The 16322-nt window shown below is 44.6% G+C and overlaps 1 protein-coding gene across 5 annotated transcripts in view; it reads right to left on the reverse strand.

The window, feature by feature from the left end:
- Positions 1-16322, reverse strand: part of LOC149438573 (antileukoproteinase-like) — a 38594-nt gene that overhangs the window by 10085 nt on the left and 12187 nt on the right. For all 5 annotated transcript variants that reach the window (XM_089659719.1, XM_089659717.1, XM_089659714.1 and 2 more), the window contains exon 3: positions 6768-6914. In XM_089659719.1, the coding sequence (XP_089515845.1) occupies positions 6768-6914 (147 nt within the window). The remainder of the gene's footprint in view (positions 1-6767; positions 6915-16322) is intronic.

The raw sequence follows: 16322 nt of genomic DNA on the forward strand, positions 1-16322 counted from the left end.
CAGTATAAAGGGTTAATTGCGTAATTAACCTGACCCAGTAACAAACGCTCCCAGGCTGCAGGTACACCGATTGTGGTCCAATTAGCTGGAAAATCATTGTGCAGGGTGCAGCTGGGCGTGGCATTGGCATGCACGTGACAGATTGGCTAGTCCTTCGGTCATGAGTTTGGTGAGAAGGTCAGGGGTCTGACGCCACGATCGTCACAGTCCTCCCTTCTGCTGACTTGGCTGTCTGACTGAGGAGATTCGGGGAGCTACTAACCCCCCTGAAGAAGATTGTGGATGAGAGGGGGATATAGACTGGAGGGGGGTCAGTGCAGATGAGGCTGTATGTGTGTGGGAATGTGTTCCAGCATCTGCCCTCCTCAGCCTTCATTGGGAAGGATAGGATTGTCATGTTCTACCCTGGACAGCCCAAGCTCTGTAATAAGTGTGGTTCTCTGGGTCATTTCGCCTCCTCATGTCCAGAGATGAAGTGCTCTCTGTGTCAGGATCTGGGGCATCTGGTTAAGGATTGCAATATTATCAGGTGCAATCTTTGTGATAAGGTTGGCCATTTGTACAGCCAGTGCCCTGAGGCCATGCATAATCAGTCAGCTTTGATAGAAGTGTTTTTTTTGTCTGGACATGGAAGAGGCAGAGGAGAGGGGGGCTGTGCCAGTGGTCTGCAATGTCTCTGTCCCTGTTGTCTTAGTGGTATCAGTGTCTGATGATCCATCTAATATGTCATCTCCTTGTGTTGTGCCCCTTGAGTTAGTCAGGATCTGGGGCATCTTGTTAAGGATTGCATTATCATCAGGTGCAATCTTTGTGATAAGGTTGGCCATTCCTACAGCCAGTGCCCTGAGGCCATGCATAATCAGTCAGCTTTGGTAGAAGAGTTTTTTCATCTGGACATGGAAAAGGCAGAGGAGAGGGGGCTGTGCCAGGGGTCCCCAATGTCTGTCCCTGTTGTCTCAGTGGTATCAGTGTCTCATGATCCATCTAATATGTTATCTCCTTGTGTTGTGCCCCTTGAGTTAGTGTCCATGGATGTTGTGTCTGATCCTCCTGTGTCAGTTTCCCCAGAGGAAATAGTGGGGGCCGTGGAGGGAGCTTGACCAGTGTGTATGGTTGCACCGACCCACGCTCACTGGCGTCTGAGGATCAGAGGGTGTGAGGCACTGGGAGGTGGAGTGGGTGATGGTGGGGGTGCTGGAGTGAAGGTTGGGGGGACCGCTGTGGTGAGTGGAGAGAGTGGGGTGGATGATGTTGTGGGTGATGTGGAAGGGAAGGGAAGGGAAGGGGAGGGAGCTTTGCAGTCCAGGTTGTCAAATGATGATATAGAGTGGTTGGAGGCAAAAAGAAAGTCTGGGAAGAAGAAGAGAAAGACAGATGTGCCTGTAATTGAAACCAGGGAGGGTGGAGGTGTCTAACACATTTGATGTATTATCTGAGATGGAGGGTGAGGAAACTTTGGGTGATGAGTCAATGGTTTCCATGGAGGAGGAATCACAGAGGACACTGAAGCCTGCAGGGTCTCAAAGTAGGGAGGGGGGTAAGCAGGCTAAGAAACGCACACCTCAATAAAAGAGCTTGGGCTGTCCAAGGTAGACCTCTTACCTCAGTACAGACCCCTCTCTCCACTAAGTATAGACCTCCTCTCTCAGTACAGCCCCACTCTCCACCAAGTATAGACCTCCTCCCTCAGTACAGACCCCACTCTCCACTAAGTATATACCTCCTCCATCAGTACAGACCCCACTCCCCACTAAGTATAGACCTTCTCCATCAGTACAAACCTTACTCTCCACTAAGTATGCACCTCCTCCCTCATTACAGACCTTACTCTCCATTAAGTATAGACCTCCTTCCTCAGTATAGACTCCACTCTCTACTAAGTATAAACCTCCTCCCTCAGTACAGACCCCACTCTCCACTAAGTACAGACCTCCTCCCTCAGTACAGACCCCACTCTCCACTAAGTATAGACCTCCTCCCTCAGTACAGCCCCACTCTCAAACAATTATAGACCTCCTCCCTCAGTACAGCCCCACTCTCCACTATGTATAGACCTCCTCCTTCAGTACAGTTCCCACTCTCCACTATGTATAGACCTCTTCCCTCAGTACAGACCCCACTCTCCACTAAGTATAGACCTCCTCCCTCAGGACAGACCCCATTCCACAATAAGTATAAACCTCCTCCCTCGGTACAGACCCCACTCTCAACTAAATATAGACCTCTCTCAGTACAGACCCCACTCCCCACTAAGTATAGGCCTCCTCCCTCACTACAGACCCCACTCCCCACTAAGTATAGACCTCCTCCCTCAGTACATACCCCACTAGGCATAAACATCGTCCTCAGTACAGACTCCACTCCCCACTAAGTATAGACTACCTCCCTCAGTACAGACCCCACTCCCCACTAAGTACAGACCTCCTCCCTCAGTACAAACCCCACTCCCCACTAAGTATAGACCGCCTCCCTTAGTACAGACTCCACTCCCCACTAAGTACAGTCCTCCTCCCTCAGTACAGACTCCACTCCCCACTAAGTATAGACTGCCTCCCTCAGTACAGACCACACCATTCACTAAGTATAGACCTCCTTCCTCAGTACAGACGCCACTCTCCACTAAGTATAGACCTTCTCCCTCAGTACAGATCCCACTAAGTATATACCTCCTCCCCCAGTACAGACCCCACTCTCCACTATGTATAGACCTCCTCCTTCAGTACAGTCCCCACTCTCCACTATGTATAGACCTCTTCCCTCAGTACAGACCCCATTCTCCACTAAGTATAGACCTCCTCCCTCAGAACAGACCCCACTCTCCACTAAGTATAGACCTCCTCCCTCAGTACAGACCCCACTCTTCACTAAGTATAGACCTCCTCCCTCAGTACAGACTCCACTCTCCACTCAGTATAGACCTCCTCCCTCAGTACAGACCCCACTAAGTATAGACTTCCTACCTCAGTACAGACTCCACTGTCCACTAAGTATAGACCTCCTCTCTCAGTACAGACCCCATTCCCCACTAAGTATAGACCTCTTCCCTCAGTACAGTCCCCACTCTCCACGAAGTATAGACCTCCTCCTTCAGTACAGTCCCCACTCTCCACTATGTATAGACCTCTTCCCTCAGTACAGACTCCACTCTCCACTATGTATAGACCTCTTCCCTCAGTACAGTCCCCACTCTCCACGAAGTATAGACCTCCTCCTTCAGTACAGTCCCCACTCTCCACTAAGTATAGATCTCCTCCTTCAGTACAAACCGTAATCTCCACTAAGTATGCACCTCCTCCCTCAGTACAGACCCCACTAAGTATAGGCCTCCTCCCTCAGTACAGACTCCACTCCCCACTAAGTATAGACCTCCTCCCTCAATACAGACTCCACCCTCCACCAATTATAGACCTCCTCCCTCCGTACAGCCCCACTCTCCACTATATATAGGCCTCCTCCTTCAGTACAGTCCCCACTCTCCACTATGTATAGACCTCCTCCCTCAGTACAGACCCCACTCCCCACTAAGTATAGACCTCCTCCCTCAGTACAGACCCCACTCTCCACTAAGTATAGACCTCCTCCCTCAGTACAGACCCCACTAGGCATAAACATCCTCCCTCAGTACAGACTCCACTCCCCACTAAGTACAGTCCTCCTCCCTCAGTACAGACTCCACTCCTCACTAAGTATAGACCTCCTTCCTCAGTACAGATCCCACTAAGTATAGACCTCCTCCCTCAGTACAGACCCCACTCTCCACTAAGTATAGACCTCCTCCCTCAGTACAGACCCCACTCTCCACTAAGTATAGACCTCCTCCCTCAGTACAGACCCCACTCTCCACTAAGTATAGACCTCCTCCCTCAGTACAGACCCCACTCTCCACTAAGTATAGACCTCCTCCCTCAGTACAGACCCCACTCTCCACTATATAAAGACCTCCTCCTTCAGTACAGTCCCCACTCTCCACTAGGTATAGACCTCTTCCCTCAGTACAGACCCCACTCTCCACTAAGTATAAACCTCCTCCCTCAGTACAGACCCCACTCTCTACTAAGTATAGAATTACTCCCTCAATACAGACCCCACTCTTCACTAAGTATAGACCTCCTCCCTCAGTACAGACTCCACTCTCCACTCAGTATAGACCCCACTAAGTATAGACTTCCTACCTCAGTACAGACTCCAATCCCCACTAATTATAGACCTTTTCCCTCAGTACAGACTCCACTCCCCACTAAGTATAAACCTCCTCCCTCAGTACAGACCCCACTCTCCACTAAGTATAGACCTCAATAAATGTTAACCATTTGACCACCGGAAGGTTTTACCCCCTTCATGACAGGGCATTTTTTGCTATTTAGCACTGTGCTACTTTAACTGTCAATTCCCAGCCAAAAACCCTTGTGCTGAATGCATGCTCAAAGGAATTACTTCAATCGTTAACAAATAAATAGCAAATAATGATCACTGCTGCCACTTTAACCACTTGCCCTCCTGAGGATTTACCCCCCTTCATGACCAGGCCATTTTTTGTGTTACAGCGCTGCGTTACTTTAACTAACAATTGCGCAGTGATGCAACGCTGCACCTAAATGAAATCTATGTCCTTTTTTCTCCACAAATTGAGCTTTCTTTCAGTGGTATTTGTGCCGGGTTTTTTTTTGCGCTATAAAGCAAAAAAAAGACCGACAATTTTTAGAAAAAAAAAACAATATTTTTTACTTTTTTGCTATCAAACATGTCCAGTAAAAAAATGTTAAAAAATCAAATTTCGTCGTAAATTTAGACCAAAATGTATTCTGCTCCATGTCTTTGCTAGAAGAACCCCCAATACGTGTAAAATAATTGGTTTATGTGAAAATTATAGCATTTACAAATGGTGGTATAGATAATGGGATTTTTTTTTCCTACTAGTAATGTCCATCATGACATGTAGATGTCACTTTCAGTGTTGCAATCTTCTAATATTCCCAAACCCAAATCACCACATGCTCATGAAACCACCTTCCCTTTTGGGTATGCCCTCACCAGACCCACATGCCTTCCACTCTCATGGTTGGCACGTATCGCTTGTGAAATCTCTAATTGTGGTATCAGCATGTAAACTTGTAAAAATGGATATCCTTTAACCATTAGCCGCCCGGCCAATGGCCGTTTGGCGGCCGCAAAAACGCTTCAGCATTGCGGGTGCACGCCATTTGGCGTGCTCCCGCACATGCGCAGTTCACGCGGTTGCAGAGACGCGCAGCGGTGCGATCTGTCACCGGCCGTGTACCTCGGACATCCATTGTATACCAGTGCCTAGCTGTGAATGGTCACAGCAGGTCACATGCACATGTCATGTGATTAGCTGTGACCAAATCACAGCTAAGCACAAAAAAAAAACACCTGAATGAATCGATTTCATTCAGGTAAATGCTTGCTTATAGCAAAGTAATTCTTTGCTATAAGCAAATTGTGTATAAAAAAAATACTGATCACTTCCCCAAAGTAGTACGATGTTACTATGGTAACATTTTACTACTTTGGTCATAGTAAAATATGAAAAAAAAATCTTAAAAAAAATAAAAAAAAAATTAAAAAAAAATTAAAAATAATAAAAAAATAAAAAAAATTAAAAAATATATATATATATTTTTATTTCATACTGTCACCAGTCAGTGTCCCTGTTCACCGCAATGCCAGTTATATGATGATGCTGTACTGCACTGGTGACAGTATGTAAAAAAAAAATAGTGAAAATAATTTTTTTAATTTTTTCATTTTCCGAAAAATTATGACAAAAAAATACAACTTCAAAAAACTTGCCATTCCTCTTATGAAGTACGTCGGACTGTCTACTCTGCAAAAAGGGGTCATTTGGGGATATCTGTACTGTTCTGACATTCTTGGACCTCAAGAAATTAGATTGGCTGTCAGTACTTCAGGATTGATCAATATTCAGATCTATACCATAGTTTGTGAACTCTATAACTTTCCTACAAACTAAATAATACATCCTAATTTGGGTTATTTTCACCAAAGACATGTAGCAGAATACATCTCGGCCTAAATTATGAAGAACAATTATTTATTTGTAAACTTTTATAACAGAAACAAAGAAAAACGTTTTTTTTTCAAAATGTTTGTTTTTTTTTGTTAATTTAGCAAAAAATAAAAACCCCAGCGGTGATTAAATACCACCAAAATAAATCTCTAGTTGTGTGAAGAAAATGATAAAATTTTAGTTTGGGTACAATGTTGTATGACCGCGCAATTGTCATTCAAAGTGTGAGAGCGCTGAAACCTGAAAAATGGCCTGGGCAGGAAGGTGTAAAATTGCCCAGTATTGAAATGGTTAAAATCATTTTAAGCTACACATAGTGAAAGGCTTCTTCACAGTAAGAGCTGTGAAAATGTGGAACAGACTCCCTTAGGAACTGGTCCTGGCCAGCTCAGTAAATGTTTTAAAAACAAGCTGGTGGATTCCTAAATATTCAAAATTTAACTGAATATTAACATTTATAGGTAATACTTCCAGGGTAGTTGATCCAGGAAATATTCAATTGCCTCCCTAGATTTTTAGTCATGTTTGAGCAAATTAGATCATGCTATATAGTGATTTTTTTTTGCCTTCCTCTGGATCAACTGAGGGCATAGGTTTCTGTATTTTGAGTTTTTTTATTTATTTTTTTCTATTGGTTGAACTATGTGGGCTTTTGTCTTTTTTCAACGTGACTAACTAAGTAAAAAATGTCACCATTGGGTTGTCTTGGCTGTTGTACCTGGTTCAAGTGGGTTATAACACTTTGTCTTTTCGCATCGATAGCAGCACATGTGATTCTCAGGACAGTTCTGATTTGTCTCACAGTCATCTTCTATTGCATCCCCTATGCAGTATTTTGGGCTTGCAGGGCAATGCATGAATTTTTCTGTGAAAAGAAGACAAAGAAGGACAGTCAGTAACTCTCTACATCAGACATGCCAAACTCAGATACAAGACTGGGTCCCAAAGGCGGTCATACCCTTATCCATGGACAGCACTTTCCTAGATATACATGGTAAAAGGACTGTTCTGTCTCTCCAATCTAAGCATTGACAGTGTGATCTCTGTAACTTACAGATGTGATGAGATAGCGATAACTCCAATCTTATTTAAATGAACAGGCTGTGACTCAATCCAGACAGGAAAGGGAGGAGCAGAGACAAAATACAAAGAACACTTAAAGGCATATGACAGCCATGTGAAACATGACAAGGATATTTGTAAATACAAATTTTTACTTTTACTCAAATTCACAATTCAGCTTCACCTTCTCTTGCCCAAATTTACTGTCTGTGTCCACCATTACAATAATTCCTGCCCACCCAACCACCTGTTCTTCTCAGTACACACAACAGATAATTTTTATGCTTCACAGAGTCAAAGACAGTGAAGAGTACTTTATAGCTACAATGGCTCTGACATGCACAGGTATGTAGTATCAGTTCAGCAATCTGCAGGAAAAGACAAAGTCGGTCTATCTATGTCATGGTCAAAGATCAGGTTTAAAAGCCAGTAGCTATAGCAGTGAAGCTTCACACAGAAACCAGCAGGATAATAACTGCCCCTAACTACCTCACCGACCTGATTCCCAGGTACCACCCTACCCGTACCCTTCGCTCTTCACAGGACCTCCTTCTATCTTGCTCCCTGGTCTCCTCCTCCCACGCACGACTGCAAGACTTCTCCAGGTCCTCCCCCATCCTCTAGAACTCACTACCCTAATCCATCAGACTGTTACCTTCCCTCCTCACCTTCAGGCGCTCCCTGAAAACCCACCTCTTCAGGGAAGCCTACCCCACCCTCACCTAACAGCCGCTGCCCTTCCCTCCTCCTACCACTCCATCCCCCACAGCCATTTCCTCCTGTACCACTACGCTCTCCCTCCTAGATTGTAAGCTCGAAAGAGTAGGGCCCTCTTACCCCTTGTGTGCTGTTTGTTGTTACTGTACTGTTTCATGTATTGTCCCCCCCCTCTATTGTACAGCGCTGAGCAAACCCTTTGGCGCTATATAAACTCGATGTAATAATAATAATAATAATAATGAGCAAGCAGGTCCCCCGGAAGGTGATGTAGGCACATACAAGGGTCTAAGCACTAGCCAAGCTTCGTGAGAGCTGCTGATGGTGGAGATGGGTTTCACTGTTTGTTAGTGCCCGATCAGGGTCCTCAGGATCACTACACTAAGAGGTGAACAAGCCAGGGTCCAGTAGCAGATGTCTCAGGTAGGGATCAAGCAGGAGCGTAGTTAGTAAGCAAGTCAAAGGTCAGTAACAGATGGTTGCAGGTTGAGATCACCAGAAGTATAGTCAAGGAACACGCAAAAAGTCGGTAAATAGTGGAAATGATGATACGAATGTCAGCAAGAGTTTAAGGAGCAAGATTTTGTCTGGAAAAGACCACAATAGCTTGGAAAACAGGAAGTGCAAAGGCATGGCTTAAGTAGGAAGTTCATGGGAGGAGCAAGGAGTTCAAGATTCACCAGAATCAGGAAAGAAATAAGGTTGTCCAAAGGAACAGACAGTTGTCCAACATCTCAGGTGGCACAGTAAGATGAGCTACTGCCAGATGCAACCTTGGTGTCACGTACCTGATAGGAGACTGAAATGACAAGGTTGGCCTCACTTGTGTCACTAGTCCTGACCCCACTGGAAGTGGAACAGAGGGTGTCTAGGGACCAGGGGGACAAGAGTGCCAGCAGATGTTGTTTGCAGCTCTTGCAGCTGGAATCCTTAAAAGACTGATGAACCACCGATATGCAAAGCTGGTGTAGTAGATCGCCAGGCGTGCACCAGAGCAAGGCAGGAAGCTGGGATGGGAGTCAGGAGCAATGTCATAGGAATAGCCGGGGTCATCAACGGGCGGACAGCAAGGTACCAAATCATAAGCAAGCCAAAGTCAGGAGCAGAACCAAGGTCAGGAATGAGTATCAAGTCAGGAACAGGCTGGGTCAGCAACAAGGGAATCACACAGGAATGAGCAGGACACAGGGACAGCTGAAGACCAGTCAGCACTTAGCATAGACAAAGGCACCCTTTAAATAGTCCGTCAGGCACCAATCTTCGCATACGTGTGTGCGATCACGCATTTCTGTGCGCATGCGCATGACTGGTCACTCTTCTCCGGACATTTCTGTGTGCATGCGCATTTCTATTCGCCAACCGTCTCACAGGAATTCCCTTACACTTGGGTTCGGATCCTGGTTCTGATAATCTATCTTTAGGAAGGCAGGGTTCCCTTTAAAAGTTGCTCTTCCCTAGAGGTGGAATGGTCACATGAGTTTATTTAGTGGAAGGAGCTTGTATTGAGGAAGAACATTCCTGGTGCCACTAACAGGGAGGAGAGCTAAAGGGTCCTAGTGTAGTGTGCTCTCCCCTTCAGAAGAGGGTAGGTGCACAACTCCATGAACCAAGTTATGGACTGTTATCATATTGTGATTGCTTTGTACTTCCACTGTTTTTCAAGATACAACAATATAAGAAACTGATGTGTTCTACCTCCCTTAATATCACAAAAGGTTGTTGCTATTGAGGTAGATTGTTTTTTATCTTGCTTATCTTGCTTCAGGATAAAGAAGGCCTCTGTGTAATTTTCCATTGAGAGTAAAGGTTAAGTACAGCCAATGCTTGGGGGTGAAGAGTTGTGTGCTTTACTAGTGAAATCCTGGAAGCTCTGGAGTGGGTGGTGATGGAGGAAAAGGAGTCCCCACCCAACAGTGGGAGAAAAAAACCCTCATGTATCATGTATCAGTTGGCCCAGGCTCCAAGTCTCATGAGCCCCTGGTGGACAGTAGGACTTCTGGAACTTTTGTTTGGAACATGTGTCAAGCATAGGTGTATGTGTAGGTATTCCAGGCCAGAAGTGTTAAGGCTTGTAGTGACCAGGAGAATGTGGAGTAGAGGACTAGGATTGTCATCTGTGCATGCGAATAGTATGTTGGCTCGTACTGAACACTTTCACTTACCCTGCAACCCTTTACGCACTGCTCAAAAAAATTGAAGGAAGACTTTGAAAACACATCAGATCTCAATGAGAAAACATCTCATGCTGGATATCTATACTGATATGGACTAGGTAATATGTTAGGAACCTAAGAATGCCCAATCGTTTGATGGAAATGAAAATGACCAACCCACAGAGGACTGAATCCAAAGACTCCCCGAACATCAAAGTGAAAAAATGATGCAGCAGGCGAGTCCATTTTGCTGAAATTTCATTGCAGCAACTCAAAATGGTACTCAGTAGTTTGTATTGTTTTGTACGTGCTTGTATGCATGCCTGACAACATTTGGGCATGCTCCTAATGAGATGACAGATGGTGTCCTGGGGTATTTCTTCCCAGATCTGGACCAGGGCATCACTGAGCTTCTGGACAGTCTGAGGTGCAACCTGGCAGTGTCTGATTGACCGAAACATGATATCCCAGAGGTGTTCTATTGGATTTAGCTCAGGAGAGTGTGGGGGCCATTCAATGGTATCAATTCCTTCTACTCTTGCCACATGAGGCCAGGCATTGTTGTGCACCATGAGGAACCCAGGACCCACTGAACCAGCTTAGGGTCTGACAATGGGTCCAAGGAATTCACCCTGATACCTAATGGCAGTCAGGGTGCCATTGTCTAGCCTGTAGAGGTCTGTGCATCCCTCCATGGATATGTCTCCCCAGACCATCACTAACACACCACCAAAACGGTCATGTTGAACAATGTTACAGGCAGCATAACATTCTCCACGGCTTCTCCAGACCTTTTCACGTCTGTCACATATGGTCAGGATGAACCTGCACTCATCTGTGAAAGGCAAAGGGCTCCAGTGGTGGACCTGCTAATTCTGGTGTTCATTGGCAAATGCCAATCGAGCTCTATGGAGTCGGGCAATGAGCACAGAGCTCACTAGAGGATGTTGGGCCCTCAGGCCACTCTGAAGTCTGTTTCTGATTGTTTGGTCAGAGACATTCACACCAGTGGCCTGCTGGAGGTAATTTTGTAGGGCTCTGGCAGAGCTCATCCTGTTCCTCCTTGCACAAAGGAGCAGATACCGGTCCTGCTGATGTGTTAAGGATCTTCTATGGCCCTGTCCAGCTCTCCTAGAGTAACTGCCTGTCTCCTGGAATCTCCTCCATGCTCTTGAGACTGTGCTGGGAGCCACAGCAAACCTTCTGGCAATGGCATGTATTGATGTGCCATCCTGGAGGAGTTGGACTGCCTGTGCAACCTCTGTAGGGTCCAGGTATGGCCTCATGCTTCCAGTAGTGACACTGACCCTAGCCAAATGCAAAACTAATTAAAAACAGAAAAGATGAGTAGTGAAAAAATGTCAGTGGCCTCCACCTATAAAACCATTCTTGTTTTGGGGGTCATCTCATTGTTGCACATCTATTGCACTTGTTGTTAACTTAATTTACACCAAAGCAGCTGAAACTAATTAACAACCCCCTCTGCTACTTACCTGACCAGATCAATATCCCAGGCATTTCATTGACTTGATGCTAGACTCGGATTACAAAGTCTTCCTTTCATTTTTTTTTTAGCAGCCTCTTAGAATGAGAGATATATTAAAGGGATTGTTGTGTGGATGGTACATGGGAAGATCAAACAAATGCAACACAAGTCTCTCTACTGTATGAGTTGTCAAACAGGATAGCAACTATCATGGAACTTTTTTGAAGGTGAAGGCTACATAAATGTCAGGGCAGGGCTGTGGAACGGACAGGTAGGCCTAGTGGCAGGGTAAGGCACTGGCTGACGACAACCACCACCAACAGACCGAAGTCCCTCAGGGCGCGGAGTCTAAGTCCCAGGCTGCCCTTCACCAGGGCCCCTGATGGTGGGGATGGACTTGACGCAGCCAGGAACCAGGTCGCGGCCCCCGAGACACCCCGGCTGCGGTAATGGCCGCCGCCAATGGCATGTAGCTGGTGAGAATGACAATAGCGTAGTCAGGCAAGCGGAGTCGACAACAACAGGACAAAACAGTACAGAACAGTAGACAGAGAATCACAGGTCAGGGGCCGGGTTCAGCAACGGAAGGTCAGATCGAAGGAAAACACAGAGAATGGTCTTAGTCACAAGCCGAGTCAGAATACCAGAAGAGTCACGAGCGTATACACAGAGCTGTAGGAAGACAAAGACACAAGACACAAGTGCAAAGAGCATGTGCGGATCACAGGCTTATATGTACTCAGCCACACCCCTCTGGGGGATGGACCTCAGAGACCTGAAGGCATAAAAGCTTCCCACCATGCTCAGCAGAAATCCAAGATGGATGCCAGCACATGGAGTAACATAACCTCTGGGAAAAGGTAGGACCTTGACAATAAGAACATGATTTTAGAGGTTTTGAATGGGTATATCCAGGAAATTATTTATTATTTACCCCTCATGATTTAAATGACATACAGTTGTGACCAAAATTATTCAACCCCCACTGAAATTGAGTGTTTTGGCCAGTTTGACATTGCTTTTGATCATTCAGTCATCTTGCTTACATTTACATTAAAGAGGCACTTGTAGGTCAGACAAATATAACATAACAGTTATAATGAAATAACCACAAATGTCTTTTCTGTGCTCACAGCATTATCAGTTTTATTCAACCCCCAAGTGACATTCAATCTTAGTACTTAGTACAGCATCCTTTTACAGTTATAACAGCTTTTAAACGTGAAGCATAGCTTGACACAAGTGTCTTGCAGCGATCTACGGGTATCTTCGCCCATTCTTCATGGGCAAAGGCCTCCAGTTCAGTCACATTCTTAGGCTTGCGCACTGCAACTGCTTTCTTTAAGTCCCACCAGAGGTTCTCAATCGGATTTAAGTCTGGTGACTGCGATGGCCACTCCAAAATGTTCCAGCCTTTCCTCTGCAACCATGCTCTAGTGGACTTGGAGGTATGCTTGGGATCATTGTCCTGTTGAAAGGTCCAACGTCTCCCAAGCCTCAGGTGTGTGACGGACTGCATCACGTTTCCATCCAATATCTCCTGGTACTGAAGAGAATTCATGGTACCTTGCACACGCTGAAGCTTCCCTGTACCTGCAGAAGCAAAACAGCCCCAAAGCATGATTGACCCTCCACCATGCTTCACAGTAGGCAAGGTGTTCTTTTCATCATAGGCCTTGTTCTTCCTCCTCCAAACATAGCGTTGATCCATGGGCCCAAACAGTTCTAATTTTGTTTCATCAGTCCACAGAACACTATCCCACAACTTTTGTGGTTTGTCCACATGGCTTTTGGCATACTGCAGTCGACTCTTCTTATTCTTTGGAGACAGCAAGGGGGTACGCCTGGGAGTTCTGGCACGGAGGCCTTCATTACGCAGTGTGCGTCTTATTGTCTGGGCTGAAACTTCTGTACCCACATCTGACAAATCTTTTCTCAGTTCCTCAGCAGTCACACGGGGACTTCTCTCCACTCTACGCTTCAGGTAGCGCACAGCAGTCGAAGTCAGCATCTTCTTTCTGCCACGACCAGGTAGCGTTTCAACAGTGCCCTTTGCCTTGAATTTGCGAATGATGCTTCCTAAGGTGTCTCTTGGTATGTTTAACATCTTTGCAATCTTCTTATAGCCATTGCCCTTCCTGTGAAGAGAAATCACCTCTTCTCTTGTCTTCCTGGACCATTCTCTTGCCTTCACCATGTTTGTAACCACACCAGTAAATGTCTAGAAGGAGCTGAGTATCACAGTCATTTTAAAGCTGCCTAATTGGTGCTTATTATGCTTGATTGCTGCTCGGTGACATCCACAGGTGTTTTCAATACCTGATGGAAAGCACCTGTATGAACCTCTGTTCTTCAGAGTGGTAGTCTTTAAGGGGTTGAATAATTGTGGCAATGAAGAAACCACATAAGAACCATTTACTACTGTATTACATAAACAATTGATGTCATTTTAGTTGCATTTGGGTAGTTACAACGTCCTTGTAGGATTTGATTCTGAATACAATTCCAAATGTACACTATAGTCCCTAAACCCCTTTACAGCATTGGGGGTTGAATAATTTTGGTCACAACTGTATTAAGAGCATAGCATGTGTTTAGAAAATCAAATGAGGAAGCTGTGAGAGTTGATGTGGCAGAAGTGTTTAGAAGAGATCAGCAGATTAAAAATGTATCCAAACAGCCAGGAGAGATTTACCCAAAACATGTGATCCTAAAATGCCACATAAAGTTAACAAAATAATATTGAACAAAATTTCAGGACCCGGATACCATTTTCTGGTAAAACAGAAATATGACCATATGAAAGCTGAATATAAGAAAAATAGCAGAATAGAAAAGAATAGAATAAAATAGAAAAAAATAGAAAGAATGTAGCTTTCTTCCAAAATTTGAATTTAGAAAAGAATAGAACAAAACAGAATAGAATAGAAAATAGCATAGAATAGAAAATAGCATAGAATAGAAAATAAAGGAATAGATTAGAAAAGAAAAGAATAGAAGATTCAAATTTCAAATAGAATAGAATAAAATAGAAAGAATATAGTCGTTTTCCAAAGTTTGAATTTTAAAAATAATAGAATGGAATAAAACAGAACAGAAATTATAATAATAAATTATAATAATACAATAGAAAAATAAAATAATGAAATAGAATAGAAAGGAACAGAATACATTAGACTAGACTAGAATATAGCCATCTTCGCCAAATTTGAATTTCAAATAGAACCCATGAATTCAGATCGATTTGATATTTTTTGTTCAACTTTTGATTCAAATATATCAAATCCATTGGAAAACTTCTAATCTGGTTGAAAACGGATAAATGAAGCAAAATGAAACTAATCAAAACAAATTTTGTTACATATACTGTACAACAAAACGTAATGAATAACTTACTGAATCGATCTGAAACTAAACAATTTTTTTCATTTTGCACATGTCCTTTTCTTGTATCTTTATCTTAATTGCTGACCGGGTACTTTTACCCCCTTCCTGCCCAGGCCAATTTTCAACTTTCAGTGCTGTCGCACTCTGAATGACAATTGCGCGGTCATGCAACACTGTGCCCAAATTAAATTTTTATCATTTTTTTGAGACAGAGCTTTCTATTGGTGGTATTTAATCACCACTTATTTTTTATTTTTTTGCTGAACAAACTAAAAAAGACTGAAAAATTAGAGAAAAAAAAGTTTTTCTACGTTCTGTTATAAAATGTTGTAAATAAGTAATTTTTCTCCTTCACTGATGTGTGCTAATGAGGCTGCACTGATGGGCACTGATAGGTGGCACTGATGAGGAGGCACTATTAGGTGGCACTGATGGGCATTGACAGGCATCACTGATGGGCATTGACAGGCATCACTGATGGGCACTGAAAGGAAGCACTCATATACAGCACTGATAGGTGGCACTGATGGGCACTGGTAGGCGGCACTGATTGGCAGCACTGCTTGGCACTGATAGGCGGCACCAATTGGAACTGTTAAGCAGCACTGATGGCCACTGATAAGCGGCACTGATGAACACTGATAGGCAGAACTGACTGGCACTGATGGGCAGCACTTACTGGCACTGATAGGCGGCACTGATTGGAACTGTTAGGCAGCACTGATGGGCAGTGATAGGCGGCACTGATGAACACTGATAGGCTGCAATAACTGGCACTGATAGGTGGCACTGATGAGGAGGAACTGATAGGGAACACTGATGGGCATTGACAGGCATCACTGATGGGCACTGAAAGATAGCACTCATATATGGCACTGATAGGCGGCACTGATTGGAACTTTTAGGCAGCACTGATGGGCACTGATAGGTGGCATTGATGGGCACTGATATGTGGCATTGATGGGCACTGATATGTGGCATTGATGGGCACTGACAGGTGGCAATTATGGGCACTGAAAGGTGGCACTGATGGGGCTACATTGTTAATCAGTGCCCTGATAATCATTGTAGATGTCCCTACATGCGATCAGCTGGGATTGGACACAGATGATCACATGATAGAGCCTACGTCATCGGCTCCTTACTGTGATCAGTGATGCGCTGTATCCCAGGGACATATTGCATCACCAATCGCTGTGGCGTGCATGCGCAGCTAGAGTAGGAGGACGTCATATGACATCCTCCCAGAATGAGAGAACAGCCGCCCGCCTGTCATTTCATTATATGGCGGGCGAGAGTCGGTTAAAACCAGAAAGACGAGTTAACACCGAACCATCATCATTATCTTTATATATTGTATGTAATTTCTAAGGTGGGATGCTACACCATGGCTGTGTATGGCATTACTTTCTGAGTTCAGAGAGCGTTTGCATTGATGCTCAGACTGGGTAGGTTGGAAGGAGGTTTT

This window comes from Staurois parvus, unplaced genomic scaffold (genome assembly GCF_062004578.1).
Source record: "Staurois parvus isolate SC_StPar_1 unplaced genomic scaffold, SC_StPar_1.0 ptg001181l, whole genome shotgun sequence".
Lineage (NCBI taxonomy): Eukaryota > Metazoa > Chordata > Amphibia > Anura > Ranidae > Staurois > Staurois parvus.